Below are 25,711 nucleotides of genomic sequence, written 5' to 3' on the forward strand. Positions count from 1 at the left end.
GCACAAAAACAGCTGTATCCCCCTCCATGTGGTTTGTACCAGAGATGCAGAAAATCTGCCCTTCAAGTGTCCTTGTGCTGAGAGCAGCGTGGTGCTCAGCTCCCACACACACTTGGTACAATACTGGTATCTCCTCTTCAGTACTGTAAAATTCCTTTATGGCTGCATCCCTCTCCTCATCTTCAGTGAGCTTCCTGCAGCCTTACACCCCCAGCTGCAGCAAACCACAAGGCTGAACGTTTCTGTATTGTTTTGTTTTTTTTTTTTTTTTCTCTAAGCAGCTCCCCTGTAAGAATCCCTCCCCCCACACACAGTGACAGCTGGGCACAGAGGGAATTTAAGCCTGCTGACAAATTTCACTTTGCAGAAAAACAAACCATGACTTCAGGTGATGGGATAGCTCAGCTGCTTTTAATCTGTGTATCAGCTTTTCCAAAGATGCTTTACTGCTTACACTGGCAGATTAGTGAATAACAGCATCCATGTAATGCTGAGGCTATGGAAATATCAAGCATAGCTCTACAGAAACCATCTGCTCCCAGGAATGGATGGATAGAGAACAGGGATGGGATTAGACCACAGGTACACACACGGCTTGCAGAAAGGAGAAGCACAGAGGTTTCATAAGGGAGAAACCCACAGCCATCACTGTCCCTTTCCAGCCCTTGGAGACTTTCTGGGGCAGGGGAAGGTGCAGTGGGGGGGCCACAGCTCCTCCATGGAGCAGGAATCCTGGGTGCCAGCATGGCCATTGCCACACCTGGGCTGACAGGGTTGGACAGAAACGGGGGGAGCAGGGGGCAACACAAGCCTTGTTCTAATATCAGTAGTTATTCAAGAGAATTGAAAATTAACTGAGCTTAAAATTATTTCCTGCACTGTTCATTTTATGGCAAACAGTGGTAAAAATAGCTGATTTCTTGACATACCACTTCCTTGTTCACACATACCACCAGGGCTACTCATTTGCTATTTTTTCCATTCTCTGCCACATATGACAGTGCTGCATTATAGCACCATCATGATATTTCTTTATTAACTAAAAGTGTAAAGTTAAACTGGAGTAAATCAGAATTCCTTCAGGGCACAGGTTTGGGTGTCTACAGGCAGGAGGGCATCAGGAGGCCAGGCACAGGCATGCAGAGCTGGATGAAACTCTCTACATGGAACCTGGAGCAGCACAGCCTCACCAAAGCCCAGCTTCCAGCCCCAGGTGTCCCTATGTACCCCAGACCCACTCACACTCACTTATTCTGCCCTCGTTTGCTTCACACATGTCAAGAACTGAGATCTGGAGAGTCCTCCTTCCTTGTAGGACACAGCCAGGGAGGAGATGGTTTTAGTGCTCTGTCAACCAGGGAAAGTTTTTGAGTTCCATACTAGTGAGAAACACAGAGGCTGGCATTGCTGCAGTGCAGGTTTGCCCAGAGCACCCCCACCTCACCCCAGTGTCCCAGCAGTGAAAAGTCCAACCAGCAATGACCGTGTGGGCTCAGTTTAGGAAAACACACCCATTTTATGGCTCTTCTTTTGCATCCCTCACCAGCAGGGCAGTCAGATGGTGGAATGCAAAGCAGCCACTGCCAGCTACAGCTGTGTCACCTCCATCTGGGGGTGGAATGACCCAGAGCAGGAGGCACTGTGGGGCGCAGGGACACCTCAGACCTCCACTCGAGATCAGCAGAGAAGCTCAGAGGCAACAGCTCAGCTGTGAGGTGAGCTCAAAGACAGCTCAGGCTCTCTCAGAGAGATCAGCCGTCAAAGCCAATTGAGCAAGGCTGCAGTGGTGTTGACATGATGGGGCATTTACAGCACTCCACACATCTGGCACCTCCAGAACCCAGCTGGACACAGGGAGCCCAGGCTGCTGCCAGGACACACAACTTACCCACTCAATTACCTCGTGCCAAAGCCAAATCTGCATCTCATTGTCCCAGTCACTTGCCAATCTCCCTACACAAACAAGGTCTAGAACTGGAAGCAGGAAAGAAAAACAAATAAGAGACTGTATATCTTAGCTATGCAAATTATAACTCTTATTAAAAATAAGAAATTAGTTTATATAACCTATAGGTCACAATTAGCCTGGTCAGACTCAAATTATTTGCCATGACAGCTCAACAAGATTAAGTTGCTTCTTGTCAAAACTGCTTTGAGCATTTCAGTTCTACCAAAACAAATTTTCTTTGTTGTTTCCCTTTAAATTCTTTGGCTTCAGTCCTGGTTCACACATCCTGTACAAACAGCCTTAAATTGGCACCTGGGACAAGACAGCATCTTCCAAATTCCCTATAAAACTCTGTTCCCCTAGCAAGAAACTGCTTTGCACTTTGTCCCAGGCACTGGAGGTCCAGCCTTAACCATTTGCTCAGCCTTTTTCCTAAAGTCCAATGCAAATGCCCCCTCTCACATACTTACTTAGGAAATGTGTGCCTTTAATGTATCTTTGGTAAACCAAGAAAGAATCAAATAGGATAATGTCTGTGAAGATACCCAAGAAAAAAACAGGCAGCTGAGAGGGGAGACAGATTGATGGGAGGATACTTCCATGCCTTATCCCAGTTAACGATCAGCTTCTCTTTTTTGGAAGTATTTTACGTGGTAATGCAGCTATTTAGCATTTCTGAATGGGTGTGGAACACTCAGCTGAGCAGGAGAAAACTAAGCTCCCCCTCCATGTACTTGTTAAAATTAGTGTTTATGTAACACTTCAGGCACCATAAATAACAGTGATTTTGTAATATATAAACTACACACTGAACATGGAATTCTGTTTTCCTATTTTTATGCGGCTGGATATACCTGAAACTGGCTTTTAATGAAATACAGCCTACTTTCACACATACTAGTGATTTTTATTTTCTTTTGGGAAATGAAATGAGTGCGACAAATGCTGGTACCACTTCCACCATCATTCCACCTGCATTTAATTTGTCTTTACTGCCAGAAAAAGACTCAGCTATTCCCCATTTTGACAAGTGAGGTTTAGAGAGCTGAAATGGCCCAGGGTACTTCAGCATCACCAGAGTGGTACAAGGTAAGCACACATGGAGGGCTCTGTGTGAACTACTAGAGGTTGGAACAGGAGATAACACACAGCAGAGCTGTCCTGGAGCAGGATTAGCAAAGGTTTGGCTGATTAATCCCCATGTTACAAGGACCCTTTTTTTTGCCACAGGTTAGAACCAGTGCTGGCCCATGGAAGCACCTTGCTGTTGTTTTTGTAAAGGATGGCAGGGCCAGGCAGGAAAAACACTGCAAGGTATTTGCAGGAATGGAAATAAAGACATTCCAAGTTGGTTTTGTTCCCATGGGCACAGCTTTCCATGCACAATGACATCCAAAACCAGCAGCACACTCAGACCTGGATGGAAACAGGAAGCCAAGCTCACTGGGGTTTGGGAAGTGTCTGTTTCTGCTTCAAGAGATCCAACTTCTGCCAGAAGTCACTCATTCCAAACCACTTTCAGTCCACTCCCTCTGCTCCTGCCCTTCTCTGGCTTTAAGAGACTTATTGCACAAATTGCACTAAACAAACACTTTTCCAAACCATCTCTCATGCCTGATTTTCCCTGCTCATCTTCCATTCTGCTTTTGCAAACATCCATGTACCTTCCTAAAACATATCTTGAACTGAGGAGTTTTTTTTATTTTTTCAAATACTCATTGCTTAAATTTTCTCCCTAAATTAGTCTTCTTCAATGTACACTGAACACAACTTAGTGTAGAGCACCAAGCTTCACATCCACCTGCCTGTCAAAAGATGCAACTTAAATTAAGTGCTCCCTTTATCACACATGAAGCTACAAGCTAACTGTAACCAAATGAACACACAGATGCAAACCCTTGCAAAACTTGGAGACACAAACCCCTGCAGAGGAGCTAACATCCTGGAGGATAAGGAGCAGCAGGAGCCACCTACCTACAGAGGAAAGTATTTCACAGGACTTGGGTGGAAGATGAGAGGTGCCAAGGCTGGCCCCTGGAAGGGCTCCTTCCCCTCTCAGTGGAAACACTGTGAGGGTGCTATGTTAGCAACCCTCTAGAACAATCCCCTGAAAGAAGCCTTGCACACCACTGCCAAAACAGCACAGAAGTTGTGCATGGCAGGATCTGAGCATTAGACACCAGATTCCCCTCCAGTGTTCTGTGCATTAAGGCCATTTTCCAGACCTTTCACAAGACAAGGCTGTTAAGCAGCTCACTGAGTTTAGATCCAAAAGAGAAGCAGCAGTTTGCTTAGAGCTGAGAGAGACACAATTTCACCTTCATCTGCACTTCCAAAACCAAGCTAGAAATAAGCACATCCTCTTCAAGTTCTGTCTTCAAAAAGGATCCGTAGCTCCTTCTGGAGCGAGGCACAAAACCAGCTAGGTCTCAGCTCGCTCCCAGCATTTCCCAGGGAGCTCATGAGCTGCAGGTGATGCCATGCTGAACCAGGTAACCCCACAAACTTTCACTTCTCCTATCAGTGCACAGGGATAGGAACTAAAGTATAGCTAGCCATGCACACCAATCATCTGCTCCAAAATGAAGCCTGATGCTTCCATACTGTGCCTTGATGCAAGTGCTGCAGTTTCCCTGCCAGGCTGGTACAATGCACAAGTGAAATCAAACACCCACAGCTCTGGGCAAGAGCGTCAGACTTCCCAGAGCAGAGGAGGATGAGCCATCCTGCCTGTGCCCACACCTTCAGCTGCCTGCATGCACAGAAACAAAGGCTGGGGCAGCTCGTGTTTCTTTTCAGCCACCATGTATCTCTTTAACCATCACGGCTGATTTACTGGTTGTTGTCAGATCGAGTTCCCACTCACCCACTCCATTCTTCTTAGGGCATCCAAGATGGGTATGTTGACTCAGGTACAATACAGTTTGAATTTCCGGGAGTTTTCTCCCCTTTTCTTTAGTGAAAGCAAACCACAAAAACCCACAGGCAGCTTTGTCAGCCCAGACAATGAAAATTCTTTAATGACAACAAAGTCCAGTGTTCCCCTGCCAGTAATATACTGTCATTCCTTCTACATCACCCAAATACTTCCTTGTCCAGCCACGAACTCCTGACAGTGGTACTCACCTCCTCTGGTCTGGCCAGATAATCTGTTCCCAGCCATGTCCATGGCTTTCTAAAAATGCAACGCCAAAGAGGGGTAAAAACAGGTTCCAGCTGGAAATTTTCCAGCTTTCCCATGTAATTACAGAGCATCCTTCCTAGTACTTAGTCCTTCAGTGGTTAACTAGAAAGGGCAGTGTTGCCCCTTTCCTCCTTTCTACATGGACAGAAAGCTGTTCACTCTGGAAGTGGTGAAGACTGCAGGAGGACAAGACCTTTGTTACAATCTAGCTATTACTGCCCACTAACTTACACCTGGCTCTTCTAAATACCAGATTTGTCATCACTTGCACTTTATACTAGATTTTGATCTAGGCAGAGAAAAAAAAGGAAAAAAAAAAAAAAGAGGGTTACCATTGGCTTATTTTAAGCTGTCATAATTCCTGTAAAATTCTGTTTAGATTGCAAATGAATCACATGTTGGATGTAGCTAAAACTGTTAGCATAACATTTGAAATTTCATGCTCAGGGCAACATTATTGCCCCTAAGTAACCAAGGGTTCTGAGAGATGTCAGGAACGTTTGACATTTTGTCTCCTTGTAGCAGCCTGCAGGGGAGCAGGTGGGTCTGGGACCCCAGGTAAGGAGCAGGCAGACTGTGCTTCCATCCATCCATTACACAGCCCGAGGCAGGGACATTGGCTGGGCTGGTCTCCACAGTGGGGGAGTTGGTTGAAAATAATGTTGTGAGAATTAACAGATGAAACAGCCGAGGAAAAAAGTGAGAAGCTATTTGAATCTCAACTAAACGCATAGTAATAAGGCAAATTGCTGTGGCAGATACCTCCTTGATCCAAGGAAGAGAGGTAGGGCTGTAAAAACCCAAGAGTGGAGATGGAGAGAGGATTACTGTGGCTTTCCCAAGCAACCCCTCATGGCTTTTCCTCTGTAAGCTCCCTCCTCCCCTGGCAGTGAAAAGGAATGCTTTCCAAGCTGCCGTCCTTGCATTCCTGTCTTAGTGGAATGTGGTGCTCCTGAGCAGTGATATGAGGACCTAGACCTTTTTAGCTGTATGTAATTTGTGAACACTGACAGATCCAATCCATCCCAAGAGATGGGTGTGCAGAAAGGCAGCCCCGAGCTGGAGGAGCAGCAGGGCACGAGCTGAGGGCTCCCTGAACAAGCAGGGAGCAGCTGTGCCCGCAGTGGCACAAGGCTGGTACAAATCCCCAGGGCAATGGGACAAGACATTTACCATTCACCAAAACCAGGCCAATGACGTCACAGGATTTATTCAAAACAGGAGAAAACCTTCTTAACAGACCTGATGAAACACACAAGTACAGAAGACAGGGAAGGTGTTCTCACCGACAAATTGAGATTGCAGAGCTACCCCTTCCACCTTGCTGCCACAGAGCCCCAGGAGCAGAAGAATCTGCCCTTCTCAGCTCTGCCTGTGTTTCAGCATGAGAAGCAGAGCACGCTCTCCCTCCCCACCACTCCTGAAGCACAGAAGTAGCAAACCTGCTCCCCACCTATGCAGAAAAGCACACAGCAGTTGAGAGATCCCCTCTGTTGGCTTGCAGAGGGCTGGAACTCATCTAGCAGCAGCTCTGTGGTGTTTGTGTTAATGGGTACAGCAAGTAATTAAACAATTGCAAAGATAGAGCAGCAGAGAGATGGAAAAAGGCACTTATTTCCAGTGCATTCTCCCATCTGTGCTTTGGAGCAGCTTCCCAAAACCTTTCTGATAATAAGGGTTCTTCTGTACCAAGCCCACCACTGTACTGGAAAAGCAAATGATTGCTAAAATTTATTTTAAATTATTTTTAAAAAAGTAAGAACGTTAAAAAGTCTTGCAAGATTCACTGAATTATTAATTGCTTTCCTTTTCCTTTGCCAAAAATGTCACCTGAGTTGTTTCAGAAGTCTTCAATTTGGAAGGAAGTTCACGGACTGTTTATAAAATCAAATATTTTGCACTTATCATTACAGAGCTTGACAGCATTTCCAGAAATCATCCCTACTCTGATGAGTCCTTGACTACAGGAACAAATTTTAAACAATTTTTCAAGTTTCTCAATGGCCCAGGTTTTTGGCAGTCACAATCCCTTTGAAGCAAACTGAACTATGTTTGTTGTATGATCTTGACTTGTGCAATCTCTGCTTAGAAAGCCTCTCCTGTGCCTCCCCTACCCCGTCATCGGCTGAGATGAAGCCAGAGGTATCCACATGCTGCAAGAACCTGGCTCCACTGGGAGTCCATTTATTGCAGTGACTCATGCAGGTCAGTGGCTGTACCACAGTGAGCCTTACAGCTCAGAATTGGTCAACAAAGTCCTAAGAGCAAGCCTTGCTACATGGAAGAGCTGTCAAAACACACCAGTGCTTAGACCTAACAAATCTGACAACCCTGGTTTAAAAAGTGCTTTGAAAGTCAAGGAAAACGAAACACAGTAAAACCAATCTGTCAGCAATGCACTTTTCGGAAGCCAGGCAGGGTGACTTTGCCGTGAGTGTAGATGTCCTCATCCGTGCCCTGGTTCATGTGCTTCACCAAGTTCTTCTCAAACAGGAGCGGGTGGTAAGCTCCCATGGTGCAGGCGTGGTCATGGAACTTCTGGTAATAGTGGCAGATGTCTGTCTGCCGCTTGGAAGGCAGGAATTCGTACACGTCCACTTGGTCACACAGTGTCATCATGAGCACGATGCCTGCGGGGGACAGAGAGCAGACAGCCCCAGTCACACCAGAGACAGCACTGAACATTCCAGAGGGACAGGCAGTCAGTGAGGAGCAGGCAGCTCCAAGGGGAAGGGTTTCTGTTACTAACGTTCAGAGCAGAGGGGCAGAGAACAAGTCTGGCCAGGCAGGGCTCTTTTCTGAAGCCCTCCCTTGCCAAGTGTATGATCAATGTGATTTCAGCAGGTTGTTTACACTGACAGCCATGCCAAAAGGACAATTTTTAAGACTACTACCATTATCTGTGACCTGCATGGAAACTTGGGTGTCTGCCAAGCGTGCGCTGCAATTAGCTGACCCGAACAGCCCATCTCAAACCTGCCTGGATAAGCAGAGATGAGACCTTCACATTTGTCCCAGCTGCCTCTCGTGAGTGCAGGGAACATGGGAGGGGGGCCTGTGCTGGGAGATGTTCAGGGAGACTGAGCAGCCTCTGCTCTTCAGGCTCCCCAGAGCAGAGTGGTGCTGCCCTCCTGTGTCTTCTCACCCGAGGACATCACACCAGGCAGTGCTGGGCACAGCCAGATCAGATGGAAGCCATAGTTACCAGCTATTTTTCTTCAAAGTGCAAGAAATAGCAACAATATACCAGAGAAACTGAATCAGTGTGCAGCATCACAGAAAATTCATGCAGTATCTGAGACATCAGGGACCATGAGGAACTGTAAGACATTAAAAGAACCTAAAGTATATTTTAAACATGTTTTCATCCATCTTTTCAAATGAAAAATTTTGATCACATTCAGGCCTTCCAGGGAACACAGAGGTGGAAACTGGAACTCATCTATGCCCTTGAAGTTGGCAAGGTGATTTCTTTTACAAAGCAAAAAGCAAGGGGACTTGGCCCAAAGTTAAGCCCCAGAGGAACTGCTGTTTGACGTGTGTGCCTTCAAGCCCATAACTACAGTTAAAAATTCTGCTGCTGAAGTCATTGACTGTGCTGTTACCCAGCTGCTCTACACATATCCAAGCAATGATGCAATGATTTAATAGGTGCTGGGCCTGGCAGAAACACGAAGCAACTCTGCTTACACAGAGACAGAAAGTGCCTCTGCCCCAGCAATGATGGAGCAGAGCTGGGAGCAGACAAAGGGAGGAAGCACAGCAGCTGGACAGTCTGTGGCAAACCAGACTCTACATCTATGCTGTGATTTCAAATACATGGCAGCTTCCCCAGAGGTTCACTCCTTTTCATTCAGCTGGTTATGAGAGCTGCTCTCCACTAAGCAGGAAAACTTTTGCAACAACAGAATGTAAAAAGGAGTTCCTTAGCTGAGGAGAGCATATCACCTTTTCAGGGCAACTATTCAGTCTGACCTTCCACAGACACCCAGTAAGTTGCTGAATACACACACATATTTATATATAAATAATATATGGGAAAGAAACAGGCACACCCTTAGAATTCATTTACAGTAATCAGATTTATTTGCCTGACCAGATCTGAGCCTGCAGGAGACACATCCTTCCTCTTGCAACCTGTGGGAAGTGCTCTGGCACTAGAAGCTACAAATCCTAGAGACCATCCCAGTGTTGCAGTCTGCTCTCCTGTTTCCAGCTGGAACTGGGCCATGTTTGTGACTGCTGTTTCAGAGGGGTGCTGCAAACCACTTACTGTAATACAACTGAGCTGCTGCTCTGAAGACAGGAAGCTTAAATTTTGGCACAGGACAAACACTGTAAAAACAACTCTGATAAGCACCATTAATTTGTAGTTGTCTTTGAAAAAAAGGCATCTTGGAGAGCTCCTGCCTGCAAACTGAACCAGAAGTTTAGAGGGCAATTATCTTACCAAGCATTCCTGATGATGGTGGATTAGGCTGAATATGCTCCAGGGAATTCTCCTGCAGAATATCCCAGAGTTGCCACTGCATTTTGGGATTCAGGATATAGAAGGGCTGCTCTGGATGTGTTCTACGATACGCTTTATAGCTTTCAAAAAAGTTGTAATCTGGTTTTCTGTACCACTGCAAAACAGAAACAGGAGGTCAGATTCTTTATTTCTGGCCCACTCTACTGTAACCATCAGGAAACAAGGATGAGTGAACCTGCTGCCCCAGGGGAAGAAGATCCTGCTACACACCCACACTCACTGTCCCCTTGGGCCACTGTGGTGAGCTGACTCAGTAAACAGAGCAGGAAAACCCCAAATCTCAATGAAGGACCGTTGAATGGTAATTCAATTTTGTAATTTCATTTTGCACTCCCCAACAGCAGATGATGTTGAGAACTCTGCCTTAAATGTTCCAGACCCAGATCATTCTCCACATTGCAATACCAAGTAGAATGTTCTGCAGGCAAGTGTTCCTAGCTCAGCTTCCTGATCCAGGCTGAGCTGATTTGCATCCTTAAATTTCCCCTTTCAGTAAAAACTAAGGATTGTTTACATTTTTCCTAAAGTCGAGATTTTTTTCTCCCGTGTTATAAATAGCCCATCCTAGTTTTACTGACTCTTAAACATGCTGTCCATAGCCCCTTATGCCTCCTAGAGCCATGGGACCAGGCACAGAAATAAATATCAGTGAGAAAACAGGAAATGCAGTACAGAAAAAGGATTGCAAAGACCTCTCAGTTACAGCCAGAATTTACAATAAAAGTAAAGAATGGACTATTGACTCCTACCTGCTTTCACTGTGAGCCTCCAGAGCTCATCACATATCAAAAAATGCTTTTTTGTACTCAAAATCAGAAGTGAATTTCTAGAGGGATTGCACACCCACAGGTGAAAGCTGACACAGACCTTCAGAGGGTTTCCCAATCCATTCATAATGCATCAAGTATATCCCATGGCTGACTGCTGCTTGAAATATCCAAGCATCAACCATCAGCAAATCTTAGATTAACAGTCAGAGAGAGGAAATCATCCTATAATGAAACAACTGCTACAACCAGCAGTGACCTCCTCTCTGTGCCATCAGCCCATGGGAAAGTAAAGGTGGTGACCCATTATCCTTGGCCTGAGGCCCTTCACAGGGATCAGGAGCAGGCAAGTGTTTTCCTAGGAGCACTCATGCATGGGATACTCACAGAAGTACACACAGATATATCCATAAAACAAAAAGGCAAACAAGAAAGGCCTTGGAATGAGTGATTGTCCACATTAGGAGGAAGTGGTTTAACAGAAGCACTTCAAAGCATGTGAATCTGATTTTATTTACAAAAAAACTCAGCCTTACCTCACGAATTTCTGCATGATATGGTGCTGGATCCCAGACAATTAAGATTCCAGTGTTATATAATGGTTCCCTCAGGAACTGCTGTTCTTCAACAGTTACAAGCTTGGAAAACAACAACAAATACAATGATATGGAGTATACTATCAGAATGAGCAGGCAGCCAAGCAATAAAGCACACCTGAAAATGGCCAGAGCCACCCCACTGCTGGTTACTGAGCATGGCCCGCTGTGTGCAGCAAGGACACAGCCCCTGCAATGCCCTTCCAACACACAAGCCAGTCCTGGCTAGCAGCAAAGGACTTTGTGGAGAGTCACAAGAGAAGCTGCCATAATGCTTCCCAAGATCTTCCATCCATCTCCAGTAACACACTAAGGACAGGAGGTGCAGAGTGACCCAGCCTGTGTGAGGATCCCATCACTACAACACCAGAAGCAGGAGGAACAGCAGCTGCTGCCAGCAGTCACCAGGACAGTCCCAGCAGAGCCTCATGCAAATACACTCTTGGCTTCCTCCATTTAACCCCCCCAAAAAGGGAACCTCCATTTAACCCCCAAATAAAGGCCTGCAGGTGGGTGGTTTCTCTGTTGGGTGCAACAGGAACCCTGGCCAGCCAGTGCTCAGCTGCTGAGACCATCAGTGCAAGAGATGAGAGTCTACAGCATCCCCAGCCAATCCTGCCTCATGCCAAGCCTGAGAGCAGCAATGAGAAGAAAAGCTTCCAACAGAGTTCTCTCTATACTTGGGACATAACCACCACTGCTTGGGACATCCAAGGGTAACCCAGGTTTGCAGCAGAAAGAAAACCTAATCAAACAATTAATCTCCTGTCCTCCTCACCCACCCAAAACCATAACCTGTACAGGCACAGCTCATAAACACTGTAATCATAAATCATAATCATAAAAAATCAGCAGGCATTTGTCCTGATTTTCTCCACAGATCTAATTATGAGCTAGCCAATTAGTCCTTGAGCATCCTGGCTGCCTCAGCAGCTGGCTGCCTGCATGGCTGTCCCCAATAACCAGAGTACAAGGATGCTGCAGCCAGCCCAGATGGGAATTATTCCAAAATCAAATAGTTTCCTCACATCTGTTCTTAACTCTATGGGATTAGGCCTCGGCCTTGACCATGTGCACTGCCTGGTTTAAATTCCTTACAGCAGCTAAAATATCTAGGTCACTGACAGCTGGAGTGTGCAGTGCTGCAGGTCTATCTGCCTGCAGTCTGTGGACACCAGGGGCAAAAAGGGGCACAGTAGCTGGCACCAGCCATCCCCTCAGCTGGGCACGAGTGGGATGGAGCACTGCAAAGGGGCAGGGATATGATGAGGAATACACGCACTTTATTTTCATGTCACTGTCTCCATAGCCATGCGAGTTGGCAGAAGCACACAAACCCCCAGAGAGCTGAGACACAAAAGCACAGGGACAAGGGACAAGCACAGGCACAAAAGCAAAGGGACAAGAAACCAGGAGGGGAGCACCTCCACAGCTTGCTGTGTCCTCCCACACACTGGAGCTGGCTCTTGGCACTGCCTGCTAGCTATCAGTCACTTAACCTGTCTGCTAAAGGAATCTGGCTCCCCATTTACCCTCAGTGTCCATTTGTCGTTTAATAGAGACTGATTCTTTCTAATTAATAAAATTCATTTAAATTACTACATGACTGACTTGTCTTGCCCAGATTTTTGATCCTAATTAGTTAAGTGATCTATTGGTTTTCTGATTTCTTCTTTAGCCAGTTCACTGTGTAATAGTATCTTGTTAATACAGTCCCTATCCTCTTAGTACATTTATTGCCCATATCACAATGATTTCCTTCTTTCCTGCTACCAGCAGTCAACGTCCTGCAATCTAAACATGCTCTCCTTTCCCACCACAGCCTTCCTCCATTCCACTGATGTGCTATCTCCTTTCTCTTCCTCCCTTCAGACTGTTAGTGCCAATAACAGCAAAGGCAGCCAAAGCAGAGTGTGTTCTCTGTGACAGCAAGAAGCCAGCCCAGGAGAACTGGAAACAAGGGCTGGGAGGAACGAGGTACTCTGGGCCTTGGTCAGCTGTGCAGAAAGGAGCTGTGTCCTCCAGCATGGCATTGGCACATCTTCACATGCACTTCAGCCCTTGTTTTTGCAAGATACGACTGCTTTCCCAAGGCAAATCAATGCCTTGTGTCAGACTGCAGGAAAACATGCCATTAAAAAAGCAGCAATACTGATAAACCAGTCAAGGCCTGAGAAAATAAATGAGGCAACATTAAATAAATTCTTTATTTAGCACAACTACCAAGCCTGTGGGCCTACAAGCATATCCTCAGATCTGGAGGTCCCAAATTTCTTGCCTTCCTGTCACTACCAATCCATTAATCTTTCTCTATGCACACAGATGTACAAGATACTCCACACTACTCCTAAAACCATCTGCCCCATGTATGTCCTAGAGACTGGCCAGCAAATTACAGAAAAGTATCTTAAAATAGTTATTAAGGAACTTAGGGCCACTGGCCATTTGTGCCAAAGGGATATTACTCAATACAGACCAGCTTTGACAGATCAGATTCAGGAGATCCCACTTCCTTCACTTGGGCAGCAGACTGAGGATTGATCAGCAGTAAGAGCCAAAATAAAAGCAGCCAAGCCCCAAACCCATTCCTTTTCTCAGTTATAACATAAGAAAAGCCAGCCCAGAACAAGAACAAATTACAGCTTGTCCAGTACCTGATGCCTTTAAGAGCTCTGGGCAAGGCAAGATAAGGCACAGCACCTGCAGCAAGCTAAAAGGAGAATGTGATCAGGCCACCCCACTAACAAGAAGGTTTAATTGATGTCACCAAGACTAGAACAGCACTGAACCATTCAAAGTGCAAATAAAAACATGGAAGAAAACCAGGCTTCCAATCCAATGGTCTCTGAAGTGAGCAGACTGCAGTCAGAGCTGCTCACTTCAGAAACCCCAGATGAGAAACTCCTGCACTACACACATGGAAAGCATTTTTTCCCCTGGTCAGCAGCCAGATCAATGCTCCCTTTTGAGTCAACTTCAGCCTCTAAAAACTGCAGCAATATTGCTCTCCCTGTAACTGACGTTTCCTAAGCTGGTGCCTCCATTCAGAGGGAACATCACCCATGACTGCAGGCTGATCTGCATGGAGAACAGAAGCACGATAATGACATGGCTGTAACTCCACTTGGTCCAAAGTAAGAGAATCCACATGGAGAGTCACATCACAGCTGTACAATCACACAGTTACCCTCCTCCCTGAGCAGATAACACTGATAGCACATAGGTCATGCACACATTTTATCTTCATATCACTGTAAGCTTGGCCATGAGCACATCCTCCAGAGAAAGTTTGCTTAAGTGATAACGCCCATCTGACATCAGAAAAATACACAGAGACAGGAAAGATTAAAAAAAAAAAGAAAAATGTCAAACAGGACACAGAAGTCAGCAGCCAGATCTGTCTGCTCAAACCAGAATGGTTCAGAAAGGACAAACTGTCACCCTTCTGACTGGGGGTTTAATGCAAGGAACAAGATACAGCAAGCAACAGCAAAGAGCATGGCAGCAACTGAAGAGTGACTCAAGAGCTGAAAGAGGTAGCAACAGCACTCACACAAGAAGCAAGAATATCCCTTAAAAGACACACAAAATGAAGGAGGCAAACTGGTTACACATTTGCTCTGTGTCTTCTTGCCTTTGAAGAGGATGGTCAAGCTCCTGTTGCTGTTTTGTGAAACTTCAAACCTCGTTACATCCATGCACTCCTCACACAGGGGCAGGTGAGAAAACTCCAGGCCTACAAACCTTAGCTTTGCAGTAAGGAAAAGAAACTGCCTTTTTGGTTCAGGCTTACAAAAGCTACACTTCAGCCACTCATCTCTCCTTCACTCAGTTCCTCAGCCTTCATGTGCCTACAACCTCCTCCTCCTCTTGTGAGGTGAGGAGATGCTTGTACTCAATGCTGCAGTGCTGAACCAGGTCTTTTAACCAAATGACTCCTGGCCTGTTCAGTCCTCCTTCATTCTCTCACCAGCACATCCTACTGTGATTTCCCCTTTTGTCTGCTTGTCTACACTTGAACATTTCTCCCCCCAGAAGGGACAGCCATGAAGGGTAAAAGGTGGAAAGGTGCAAACACACTGAGATGTGCCTACAAGAGCAAGGGTCTCACTCTATTGCTGGACAGTGGCAGACTGACTCTGCTAATGCACTGCGACACATGGTTCTAACCCCGGAGAGTTCCCCAAAGGGAATCAGCAAAGGGACACCTTGATACCTACGTGGAGCTCTCAGAGGCAGTGAAGATTTAACTCTGTCAGCAAGGCCTTGCATTAAAGGCACTTTTTGCCACGCTCTGCAATGAGGTCCTGGACCCAACAGAGCCCATCCCGCTCCTAGCTGTGCACAGGCTACAGCTTTAAAGGTGGGTCTTTTGTTAAGTGTCCTCAGCCACGTAGCAGCCCTGGTTAATGTGTTACCTACAGAGTCTGCAGCATGGCTGGGCAGTACACTGTTCTTTTATTAAAAGCCACATACGTGTTCTTCATACCCATCTCTGGGGCAGGCACAAGTCATCTCTTGGCACACCTCTCCTTGCTGACCTGGCTGAGCTGTTCCTGCCTCTCACTCCAAAGGCACAGCAGCAGCATGGAGCTGGCCTTTCTGTGCCTACACAGAGCCTTTGAGCAAAGACAAAACCCAGATTACTTTGTGCCTGCTGTAAATCACAAGCAGGCTACTGCAAGTTTGCAAGTGCATGCCAGTGTCACTGAAGTCACCTCAGATTTACCAACTGTCCCCATTCCAAGGAGAGACATTCCCATCCTACAGCCATATGCTAAGGACAGGAGAAATCAGATGAACAGCCCTGTTCTTCCCAGCTCCCAGACAGTGCAGCTACACAGCTCTGCCATGCTTGGCCTTCTTGGTGCACACTCCTCAGACCTACCTGGGAATTCACAAGACGAATTGTTGTCTTTTGCCCCACATCATCTTGAAAGCCCCTGACAGGAGCCCCATTGAACCGCAAGACGGCGTCGTGGCTGTCTGAAAGCCAAACAGAGGAAAAACCTGTGAGCCAGCAACTGGGTTTGAGTGATACCACAAACAAGTGACATTACTCACCTGCACTTCTAATACAATCTGGCTAATCCCTGGCTTTCAACCTAACATCTAGAAGTAGCAAGTCAGACTCTTTGGAAGAAGGTGTGGCTCAAACTTCATGATCAATACACTTTTTAAAATCTACTCTCTAAAACTACAACCAACTGCCACGTTGAGAGCACAACCCTAGCATTTGTTCTTCCCTCTTCCTCCTGCCAAACACTTTACCAGGAGATAGACCAATACACAATTAATTTACCACATGGCTGGCTGCAAACTAAGAAACTAAGAAGTAGTAGCAAGCCAGCATCCTCTCTCCCAGCCTGGAGGTTAACCAGCTCCAGAAACCAGCACACCAACCACAGTGGAAAGCCAAGCTGACCTCAGCTTGCCAACATGCCTCCCACAGAAATAAACCCACTGCTGTGCCTTCAACAGACACAGCTTCTTGCATGCCTTGGGATTCACTGCATTTTCCTCTGCTGGCATCATCTCTTAAGATAGCACAGCACTCCTCCAGCACCCTCCTCTGCCTTGGCACAGCCAGCCAGGCCATTGTGACCTCCTGGAGTCAGGCTACTGCTGTGACACGCAGGGAGGTTGAGCTTGTCACCTTGGCTCCTCCCTGCCTTGTGGTTGCATTTGGGTAAGAAACATTCCCTGTGATCAGAGGGGCTGAGTTAGAGAAGCAGAGTGATCTTTCCTGCATTCACACTGAGGCCACATGACTGCACCACACAGCACCTGCAGGAGGGTCTGTGGGAATTGCCAAGTTCCAGGGCAGAAGGACCCACCTGCTCCAGAACTGGGTCTTTTTGAGATCATTTTCTTGAAAATGGGAGTGTTCTAACAAGCAATGCTGGAGGATCAGTAATCCCTGGCAGCAAAGACTGATTTTTCAATTTTATTCTCTGGGACAAGTGTTGCTTCTTAAGAGCCCTTCCAAAGCATCATCCAAAACCAAGAAAGGGGATGTTTCTGAAAAAAGTGTCTCCATGCTGAGAAGTGGCTCTGCGGTTTCCACTACAGACCCTTAGCTCCACATCCTGCCTTGCACTAACGCAATACAGGGTTATGATTTCCCCATACGTAACTTCAGCCAGACACCAAGCATTCATATGCCCCAAGTTTGCACATTAAAAGGGTGTTTAGTAACTGCTCAGGCAGAGTAGCTGGCTCTGTCTCCATGTGGTTGTGCTATACGCGGTATCTCTCATATCAGATTTTTCAGTGGCAATTTATAACCCTCGGTAATACCAAGAGCCCAGTAAAAGGTGGTTGTTTACAACGCTGTGCTACTCTGCCAGCCGCCCTTACTTTACCTAATTGCTCATTTGATACCTTAACATGATTACATAGAACAATTATTTCATGGAGTAACAACTCAGCAACCCATTGTGCTCATTTACACAAATACTTCATTTTAAACTTGTAAGATTTAGTACTTTTGAGACAACTTCCTCCAACAACACCACAACATTTCCTACATGGAAAAAGTAGGAAAAACAGTACAGAAACACAGAATGCTCCTGAATCCTTAATACTCACCCTGCCTAGCTCAAGGTTGCAAGTGCTCAAATTCTGCAGAAGCACCAGCAGAGTTACCTGCTTGAGCAGAAGTGTGAAAGTTTGTGACCCAGGCACAAGAAACACAGGGCAGGGACACCAGCAGGGGTTAATGGCATTTGCCTCAGGAACACTACACAGTGACCTCCCCAGCATCCATTCCTTGTGATCTGGAACAAACCAGTGCTTCAGCGTGGGGAGGGCTCAGAGAGGGGCAGTGGGAACAATGAAAGGGCTTTGCCTGTCTGACATCTGTGCCAAAGCACAGCCCATCCCACTTTGCTGCTCTCATACCCAATGCAGCGGTGCAGGGACTGCATTCCGACACTCCAGAACATCACCTCCCACTCCTGCGAGGGTCTCCTTCCAGAGGAACAAGCACTGGCAGTAACGCTGGAGCCTGGGCATAAGCCAGCTGAGCTGGGGAGGCTGTTCAACAGAAGGTCACTTCTGTGCAAACCTTTAGCTCTGAACTCCAAGAGGCACCCAAACAACCTGAGTTAGGTACTTGAAGGAAAAGGAAGAACTGATTTCCCAAGTCTTGACCCATCTCACTTCAAACACTCCTAAGAGGCAGAATCAATTACATCAACCAACTCCCACCTGCAATTTGTACCAGGAGGCAATGCTGTTCTTCACTGCATTTTTCATAGCATTTTAACACACTTCCAATTGCTCAACCTCACTCTAGCTCCTGCTTATCTGCCTGTGGACACAGAGGAGTTCAGGGTGAGAACTTATGAGCAAGTACCAGAACTCAACACTCTATCCCACAAGGGACTATGATTCTGAAGGCTTTGCCAAAGTTGTCCATGAATAATGCATTAAAATCTATCCATCTACCTGTTTCAGAAAATGAAAGCTATTTGCAGCTGAGTGCAGGCCAAAGGGAACTGATCCAACAGACAACTTATGAATACACCAAAGCCTGCAAAAAATTTCCACTTGAGAGAAAACTCCCAGATTTTAAAACTTCTCCTACTATGAAGCTACTTGTCATGGTTTGACACTGGCGCAATGCCAGCATCCCCATGAAAATGCACCTTCCCTAAATAAATGCTGTGAGATGTTATCAGGGACAGAGCAGAGCAGGCCCAAGCTTAATAACAAAGGAAAAAAACTTTATTAAACTACTACTAATACAGAAAACACATAAACTAAATCCAGGATGAAGACCTTTTAAAACCACCCCTCCTCCTCCCAATTCCAAAAACACCCAGCCATGAAACATCACCCGGGATTCTTGATCAAATTACCACCCTTCAGGTAATCTATGCTTAAACTATCAAGGGAGAGAGAAGTCAAACCACGACACTACTGTTCAGCAAAGCATGAACCTTAACTGAGCTCCAAACATCAAAAAATGAAGCAAGCTGAGGGAGCTGCAGGCTCTGAAGAATTTTCTGCCTGGTACAAAATCCTGAGTTGAAGACTGAAGAGTTGGTCTCCCCAGCATGCTGCTTTTGTAAAGACAGAAAACACTTTGGCATCAAAACCTACTTCTTTATAATTCACAGTAAAAGACCAAAGCGTGGGTGGTTAATAATTAATGCATTAATGTCAGGTAAATATGGTCAGATGAGACCGCAAAGCATCACCAAACTTTGGACAAAGATAAATCCCTGTAAAGTCTTTTGATGGTCTTCTGGGCTCAAATTCAGCCAGCTGCCTTACAGCTCAGAATGAGGCAGTATCACTTTTGGAAAGCCTTGAGCAAGAATTACAGAATCACTGAGGCTGGAAGGGACCTCTGAAGATTGTCTGTGCCCAGCCCTCAGCTCAACACAGACTGCTTAGGGCTATGTCCAGAAGGGTTTTTTCCCCTTTACCATTTTCTTTAATTTCTTCTCTGAAAATGTCTTCCTGTATGAAATTTTTTCTGACTGTGCAATAAGCATTACACAACTTACCCCAAGCCCTCTCAAGAAACAAACACCTGAGGAACCAAGGCTGCTCAAAAATCAAAAGGACTTGCTAGAATAGAGCTACCTATTACTCCCATCTCCAGCTAGATTAAAATATTTACTGACTTTAGAAGTTTAACATTTCCACTTGTTTTAAACACCCTTTGATCACAAGAGACTTGTCAGTAAGAGCATGACAGCAGGTTTCTTCTACTCAGCCCAAGTTATAAACAATGATATTTGACTTCATGCAAGCTGAAAGATACCAACCTATCTCTTGTCCCAAGCGAGATGATTTCAGAGACCCTGCTGAGGACACGACAGCACAGCGACCCAGGTGTCCCACTGCTTCACTGAGGCTTTTCCCTGGCAGGTATTGCTGCCACTCAGAGGTACCAAAAGGACCATCCGACCTCTGGATCATGGTCACATTGACTCTGTCCCGCAGCTGGCACAGCAGCTTCTCTGGGCTGAGCTTAGCATTCCTCTTCCCATTGTAAGTCACATTGTACTTGTTCATGGCCAGGTAGTTTTTCCTGACCTTCTGCAGCCTGGGTATGAGATTTCTGGATGAGCTGTCCTTATCCCATACCTTACCAAAGGCTGCTTTCTTGGACTTTTCAGCTGTTTCAGAGGTGCTGCCTTTTACTTTGTTTTGGGTACCAAGCCACATTTTGGATACCTGCCCCAGTTCACTGGCTGCTTCATGGAAAAGGCCTTGTGATTTAACAGTGTTCCACTTCTCCAAACTCCTGTGCCCCTGCAAATCATCATTCCTGGTCTTCAAAGGATCATAGTAGTTTCTTCTCGTTTCTCTCCACAGGCAAACCGTCAGTGCTACCAGGACCACCACAAGAACACACATGAACTTTTTCAACACATTGATGTGAACCATAGTGCACGGTACATCCAGATGGGACACTGGAAGCTGGCCCTGGGAAAAGGAAACAGCTCAGTCAGGGCTGCAGGCACATGCACAGGTAAAATCATGGAGATCTGTATGCAGGGGGAGGGAAGAGAGACAACATCAGGATAATTCTAAAATTTCAGGCTGTTCAAAGATCTCATTTCAAAGTCTACCACCTCAAACACCAAACAGAAAGTCCTGAGCTGGTATCTGCCATCACATGCTATGTAATGGTGACCTGAGGTCCCTGCCACTCAAACCTTTTTTCTACTCCCTTCCACAAGTGACAGCCAAATTTAACACTGCCAGTATCATACCAGCAAGCAGGGCAAGTCTCCACATTGCTTTGCTTCATCTCCCATCCCTGACAGTCAACATCCAAATGCCAATAAAGGCACTTCCAGAAGAAGTGAGTTTTTACTTGACCACAGACTTTAACACTAATGAAGAACATTATAAAGCATAGAACTGCAAAGAAAAAAAAAAACAAACAAACAAAAAAACAAAACAACAAAAAAAAAACAAAAAAAAAAACCAAAAAAAAAAACCAAAAAAAAAAAAAAAAACACCACAAACTCTGAGTTCACAAGCCCCAGGAGCTTCACCAGCCTGGTACGTTAGTGACTTTCCAGGGAACTGCTGCAAGTCTGCAGTGGGCTGAGTACACTCTCAACATCAAACCTCACTGAAAACCTGCTGGAAGCCAATTAAGCCCCAGTAAGGTTTGGGGCATGTTTGGGCTCATAAATGCACTTGGGTAAGTATTACTCCAGGTAAGTTACCTCTGGAGAAAGCAAAGCCAGATGCTGTTGTACAGCACTGCCTGTCCTTGTTTGCACTGCCTCACACTAGCATATACCTCCAGATCCCATCATGTCATAAAGTGGGAATCCAATAGGAGGACTGCCCAAAAAGCAGCTCAAACTAAGCTGATTTGGGGGGGGGCTGGTGTATAAAATATACACTGATGCATAAATCCCTCACAAGCAGCACACAGAACCACAGAAGAAATTACAGCAGCTGCTCATATTCCTACATGCTGCTCCAGATGTGTCCAAAATCAAAGTATGGAGATTCCAGGTGTCCTCAGGAGACTACCACATGCAGATCACTGCCGTTCCCAGAGGGGCACAAGCAGCAACTTCCTCCCTGAGTAACCTGCTGAAAGCAAACACTGCCACGCTGGACTGCTGAAAGGTTACTGAGCTACAAACACTACCTGTGGATAAAGCAGCAGCTCTCCAACTCAAGTCATTTTTGGCTATTGGCAGGTTTTCCTCCACGGGTTTAAGCAGGATATCCCAAAACAAGAGTTCTGTGATGTGCTGAAGAGTTCAAGAAATACCTAAAAAAAAAAAAAAAAAGGGAAAAAAAAAAGAAAAAGAAAACCTATTAAGAAAAAACCTCAATGTTCTAGGGATGAGCAAGTATTGCCTCAGATAAGCCCTGTGGTCCCAAAGAATCACAGAATCACAAGGTTGGAAGAGACCTTCAAGATCATCGAGTCCAACCTGTTCCCTGACACCTCAACTAAACCCTGGCACCCAGTGCCACATCCGGTATGTTTTTAAACACATGCAGGGATGGTGACTCCAGCACCTCCCTGGGCAGACAATTCCAGTACTTTATCACCCTTTGCATGAAAAACTTTTTCCTAACATCCAACCTAAATTTCCCTTGGAACAGCTTGAGACTGTGTCCTCTGGTTCTGTCAGTTGTGGCCTGGTGAAAGAGACCAAACCCCACCTACTACAACCACCTCTCAGGAAGTTGTAGAGAGTGATAAGGTCTGTTACCAAGAAGCTGTTACCAAGGCCTGGAAGGACAACAGCAAACACATTAACACCACATAGGCATTTTAAATGCCTAAAAGCCCACTCAAAATGGGCATCTTCCTTCTTTGTCTGAAATCTGCTCCCAGCTAGAGCAGACACCAGCTCACAGGCTGCCTGCTCTCTGGTCCCACCAGAGCAACCAGATCCACCCCGAGCACTGGACACACCCAAAATACAGTGAAGGAAATAACCTGATGCTGGTGCTTAACTCAGTGAATAGGGGAAAAGAAAAAGCTAACTTTTCCCAAGGAAATATCTTACTGCCTATCCTTGAGTAATTCAGGCACTCCTGCAGAGAAGACTCCCTGCTCTTTTGGAACAAGACACATGGAAAGCTGCTTTAAAAACCATATCTTAATCCATAAGTCTTCACAGAATAGATAAATGTTTTAGACTTTACAGTTTTACTCTGCCAAGGAAATGCAGCAAGGGAAAGGGAGATTTGACAGTATCAGCTGAGAAATCAAAGTAGCTTGCTTTTACAGGAAGTCTGAGTCAATACAATGCCACAGAAGCTAAATTAAAAACACTATCCTTTACAAGACTAAATACTAAATTATTAAAGCATCCTAATGCTTAAAACTTATATTTTAACTTTATTTTTTATAAAGCACTCCACAATGAAAAAGCAAATATTGCTGTGTTCTAGTTCTTAACAACAACAAAAAGAGCCAAGAAACACAAGTATATCCAGCTTTTATTGAAATTATTTGCCCTACCTTGACAGACTGTATAAATTTTCATTTCCTTAAGTACAAATGCACTAGAAAGGCACACTGAAGTCTTTGAACCAGGAGAGGTACAGCAGTCTGGAGAGGTGGGTCACCAGGAGGGGATGCAGGGCACCCCTGTGCTCTGTTCTGCGAGGAGTAAGGTTCTCCATTCATGGTTCCTCTCCTGCTGTGGGCTCTCAGCCTCTCCCTGCTGCCTCCTGCCATCCCCTCTGCAGCTGGGACCCCGGAGGGACAACTCACTTGGGGCCTGCCCGGTGCCAGGGAGAGCAAAAAGCACCACGTGAAGGCAGCTGACTGCAAAGCCATGTGCTGATGGGGAAAGCAGTGCTGAGTCAGCCTCCACACTGTCAGGGCTCTGCTGGCAAACCACACACACAGAGCAATGCTTTCCAAATTCAGAGAACACCAAAACAGAGCTGTCCAGTGTCAGCTTAGCACCAAACTCTGAGACACCTCCCTCTGAGCATGCTGCTTCACACAGCCCCCAGCCTGACTTTATCCACGCTGGATCCCTTTACAAGAGGCAAGGATCTGGCTTCCAGAAAACCCAAGTAAGACCTTCTGTGCAGGGGGGACAGAGCCCCAGCACTGCTGGGGGCGCCCAGCAGCCTTCCACCCTGCAGAGCAGAGCTCTGTGCTCCAGGCCCTGAAGGACTCTGCCCTGCTTTTGACTTCAAAAATGTCTCCTGAGGGGTTTCCAGGTGGAGGTGATAGCAGGCACATCTCAGTAACCATCAGCTTTTGCTTCTCACACTTGAATGATCTAGAAAGGTGGCAGGTTCATTACAGTGAAACAACTTTACAGCTCTCTGCAAGTTCCTGCTGAGACACTCCTTGTAGTGATGCACAGCTCAGGATGCCCAGCAAGTTACAACAACTCCTCTCCTTTCCAGGCCACCTGGAAAACTCATCTTCTGCACAAATTATCCCCACCTTTGACTGTACATGCTGCTGCAATGTGAACAGTTAGTTTGCTTTGATTTTTAAGCTGGCAAAGGAGGCTCTGTAAACATGTTTTAGCAGAGCCACAACATTTCAAGATCCCTTCTGTTCCCCATGGATACTTTGCAATTCAGCTTAATTATTACTACTACTTCACATTATAGGATTTTCTTTTATTTGCACAAGCAGTGCCCTAAGATGGGGTCCCTCTCAAACATTATGACACCAAACCTCTGTTGTGGAGAAGAGCAGCAATCTGCTCTACCTGGCAAAGTAGGATAGCCCACAAGTGGCTACTTGTGTGCATTTCAGTTTGGCGGTGGTCAGCAGAAAGGTACCTTTCCAAAGGTGTTGGAAGCTTGCCACATACACAAAACACAAAGTGTCAGCTATGACTATGAGGACTGAAAGGACAAAAAAAGAATCCCCAAACCTAAAAAAAATACAAATAAAACAAATTAAACAAATAGCTGTCACCCTGAAACCTGACACAGCTGTAGGATACAGCACTGGCTGGCATGTTAAGCCCACACAGCAAGTCCTCTGAGGATAAATTAATCCTGTGCAGAGAACAAGTGAGGGACATGATATCTTCAAGGCAGTCAGGGAATTTGTCCACACATTCTAATACTTAACCTTTACTGTCCAATTTTCTTACTGGTTTCAGGTCTTAACCAGCAAAGTACAGGAGTGTGAAAATCCTGCTCCTCTGGTGTCCCAGAGGCTGCTGTGTGCCCAGGGAGCTACAGCCAGCAATGGCACAGCACAGAACATCCAGCAATCCTGATTTCCACACCCCAAAGCAGATTTACCCTAAAATTGCTAACAAGTATCCTCATCTCAAACAGCCCGTACCTGTCTCCTATTGCGCCCAACAGCCGGTACACAGACAAACCACAGGAGCATGGACAAAGGTATAAATATGTTTCTTCCAGGAAATGCACACAGCTTCCCCAAAATTGTGTCATCAGCTGTACCAATGCCCATCCTCTGCACATTTGTTTAATTTGCTCTTGAAACCACTCACATTTCCCTAAGAGCCCGAGGCAATGAACTCTGCAGCTGCACACAGTGTGCAGGCAGCCCCTCCTCTCTCAGCTTTTCCAGGCTCTGTCCCACTTGCTCGAACTCCTCCTTGCACAGCACCGTTTCCACACTTCAGATGCTCTTGGTCAGTCTCCCAACATGTAAGCAGGGCGTGACCGTCCCCCGAGGCAGGCACACCGGCCACCCCTGCTGAAAACACTCTCACCACATGGTCCACCAGCAACACAACAATGGGGCTGATTTGTTCTCCTTGTCAAACTTCCTTCCTTTATTTCCCCTCCTGACCACTTCTGAGCCCTGATCTCTACACAGTCTGCAATGACTTCAGGTGCTTCTGCAAGCTGCCCCTGGTGCAGGGCAGGAATAAATACACCTGACAGAGCATTATCTTACCCCTACTAGCAGAAGCTTCCTTTGCCCCTGTGCTGCCCAGCCACCCAGGACCACCAGAACACTCTGCAGCTGCTCAGGGTTTCCCCAGGTTCCAGCAGCCCTTCTGGGGACAAAGACAGCCAAGCTCAGAACTCAGCCCTTCCTCCTCTCCTCTGCAGATCCATTATCAGTATTCAAGAGTGGGGATCCCAGAAAATCCCTCAGGGCCTTCTGTGACCTTGTGGAACCTGACCTCCTGCTTTCCTACCTGCTAGGCAGCCACTAATCCAGGACAGCTTAGGTCATGGGATGAGAGGAACCCTCTCATCCCACGA

At 46.1% G+C, this 25,711-nt stretch overlaps 1 protein-coding gene across 8 annotated transcripts in view; it reads right to left on the reverse strand.

The window, feature by feature from the left end:
• Nucleotides 1–6,326: 6,326 nt before the first annotated feature.
• Nucleotides 6,327–25,711, reverse strand: part of ST6GAL1 (ST6 beta-galactoside alpha-2,6-sialyltransferase 1) — a 45,632-nt gene continuing 26,247 nt past the window's right edge. For 4 of the 8 annotated variants that reach the window (XM_053951400.1, XM_053951398.1, XM_053951401.1 and 1 more), the window contains 6 exons: nucleotides 21,666–21,791; nucleotides 19,810–20,473; nucleotides 15,915–16,012; nucleotides 10,967–11,068; nucleotides 9,583–9,757; nucleotides 8,480–9,467 (listed from right to left, as the gene is read on the reverse strand). In XM_053951400.1, coding sequence (XP_053807375.1) covers nucleotides 9,190–9,467; nucleotides 9,583–9,757; nucleotides 10,967–11,068; nucleotides 15,915–16,012; nucleotides 19,810–20,434 — 1,278 coding nt within the window. In that variant the 5' untranslated portion in view covers nucleotides 20,435–20,473; nucleotides 21,666–21,791 and the 3' untranslated portion in view covers nucleotides 8,480–9,189. The other 4 variants (XR_008432535.1, XM_053951404.1, XM_053951403.1 and 1 more) reach the window with 4 other exon arrangements.

This window comes from Vidua chalybeata, chromosome 10 (assembly GCF_026979565.1).
Source record: "Vidua chalybeata isolate OUT-0048 chromosome 10, bVidCha1 merged haplotype, whole genome shotgun sequence".
NCBI classification, from domain to species: domain Eukaryota; kingdom Metazoa; phylum Chordata; class Aves; order Passeriformes; family Viduidae; genus Vidua; species Vidua chalybeata.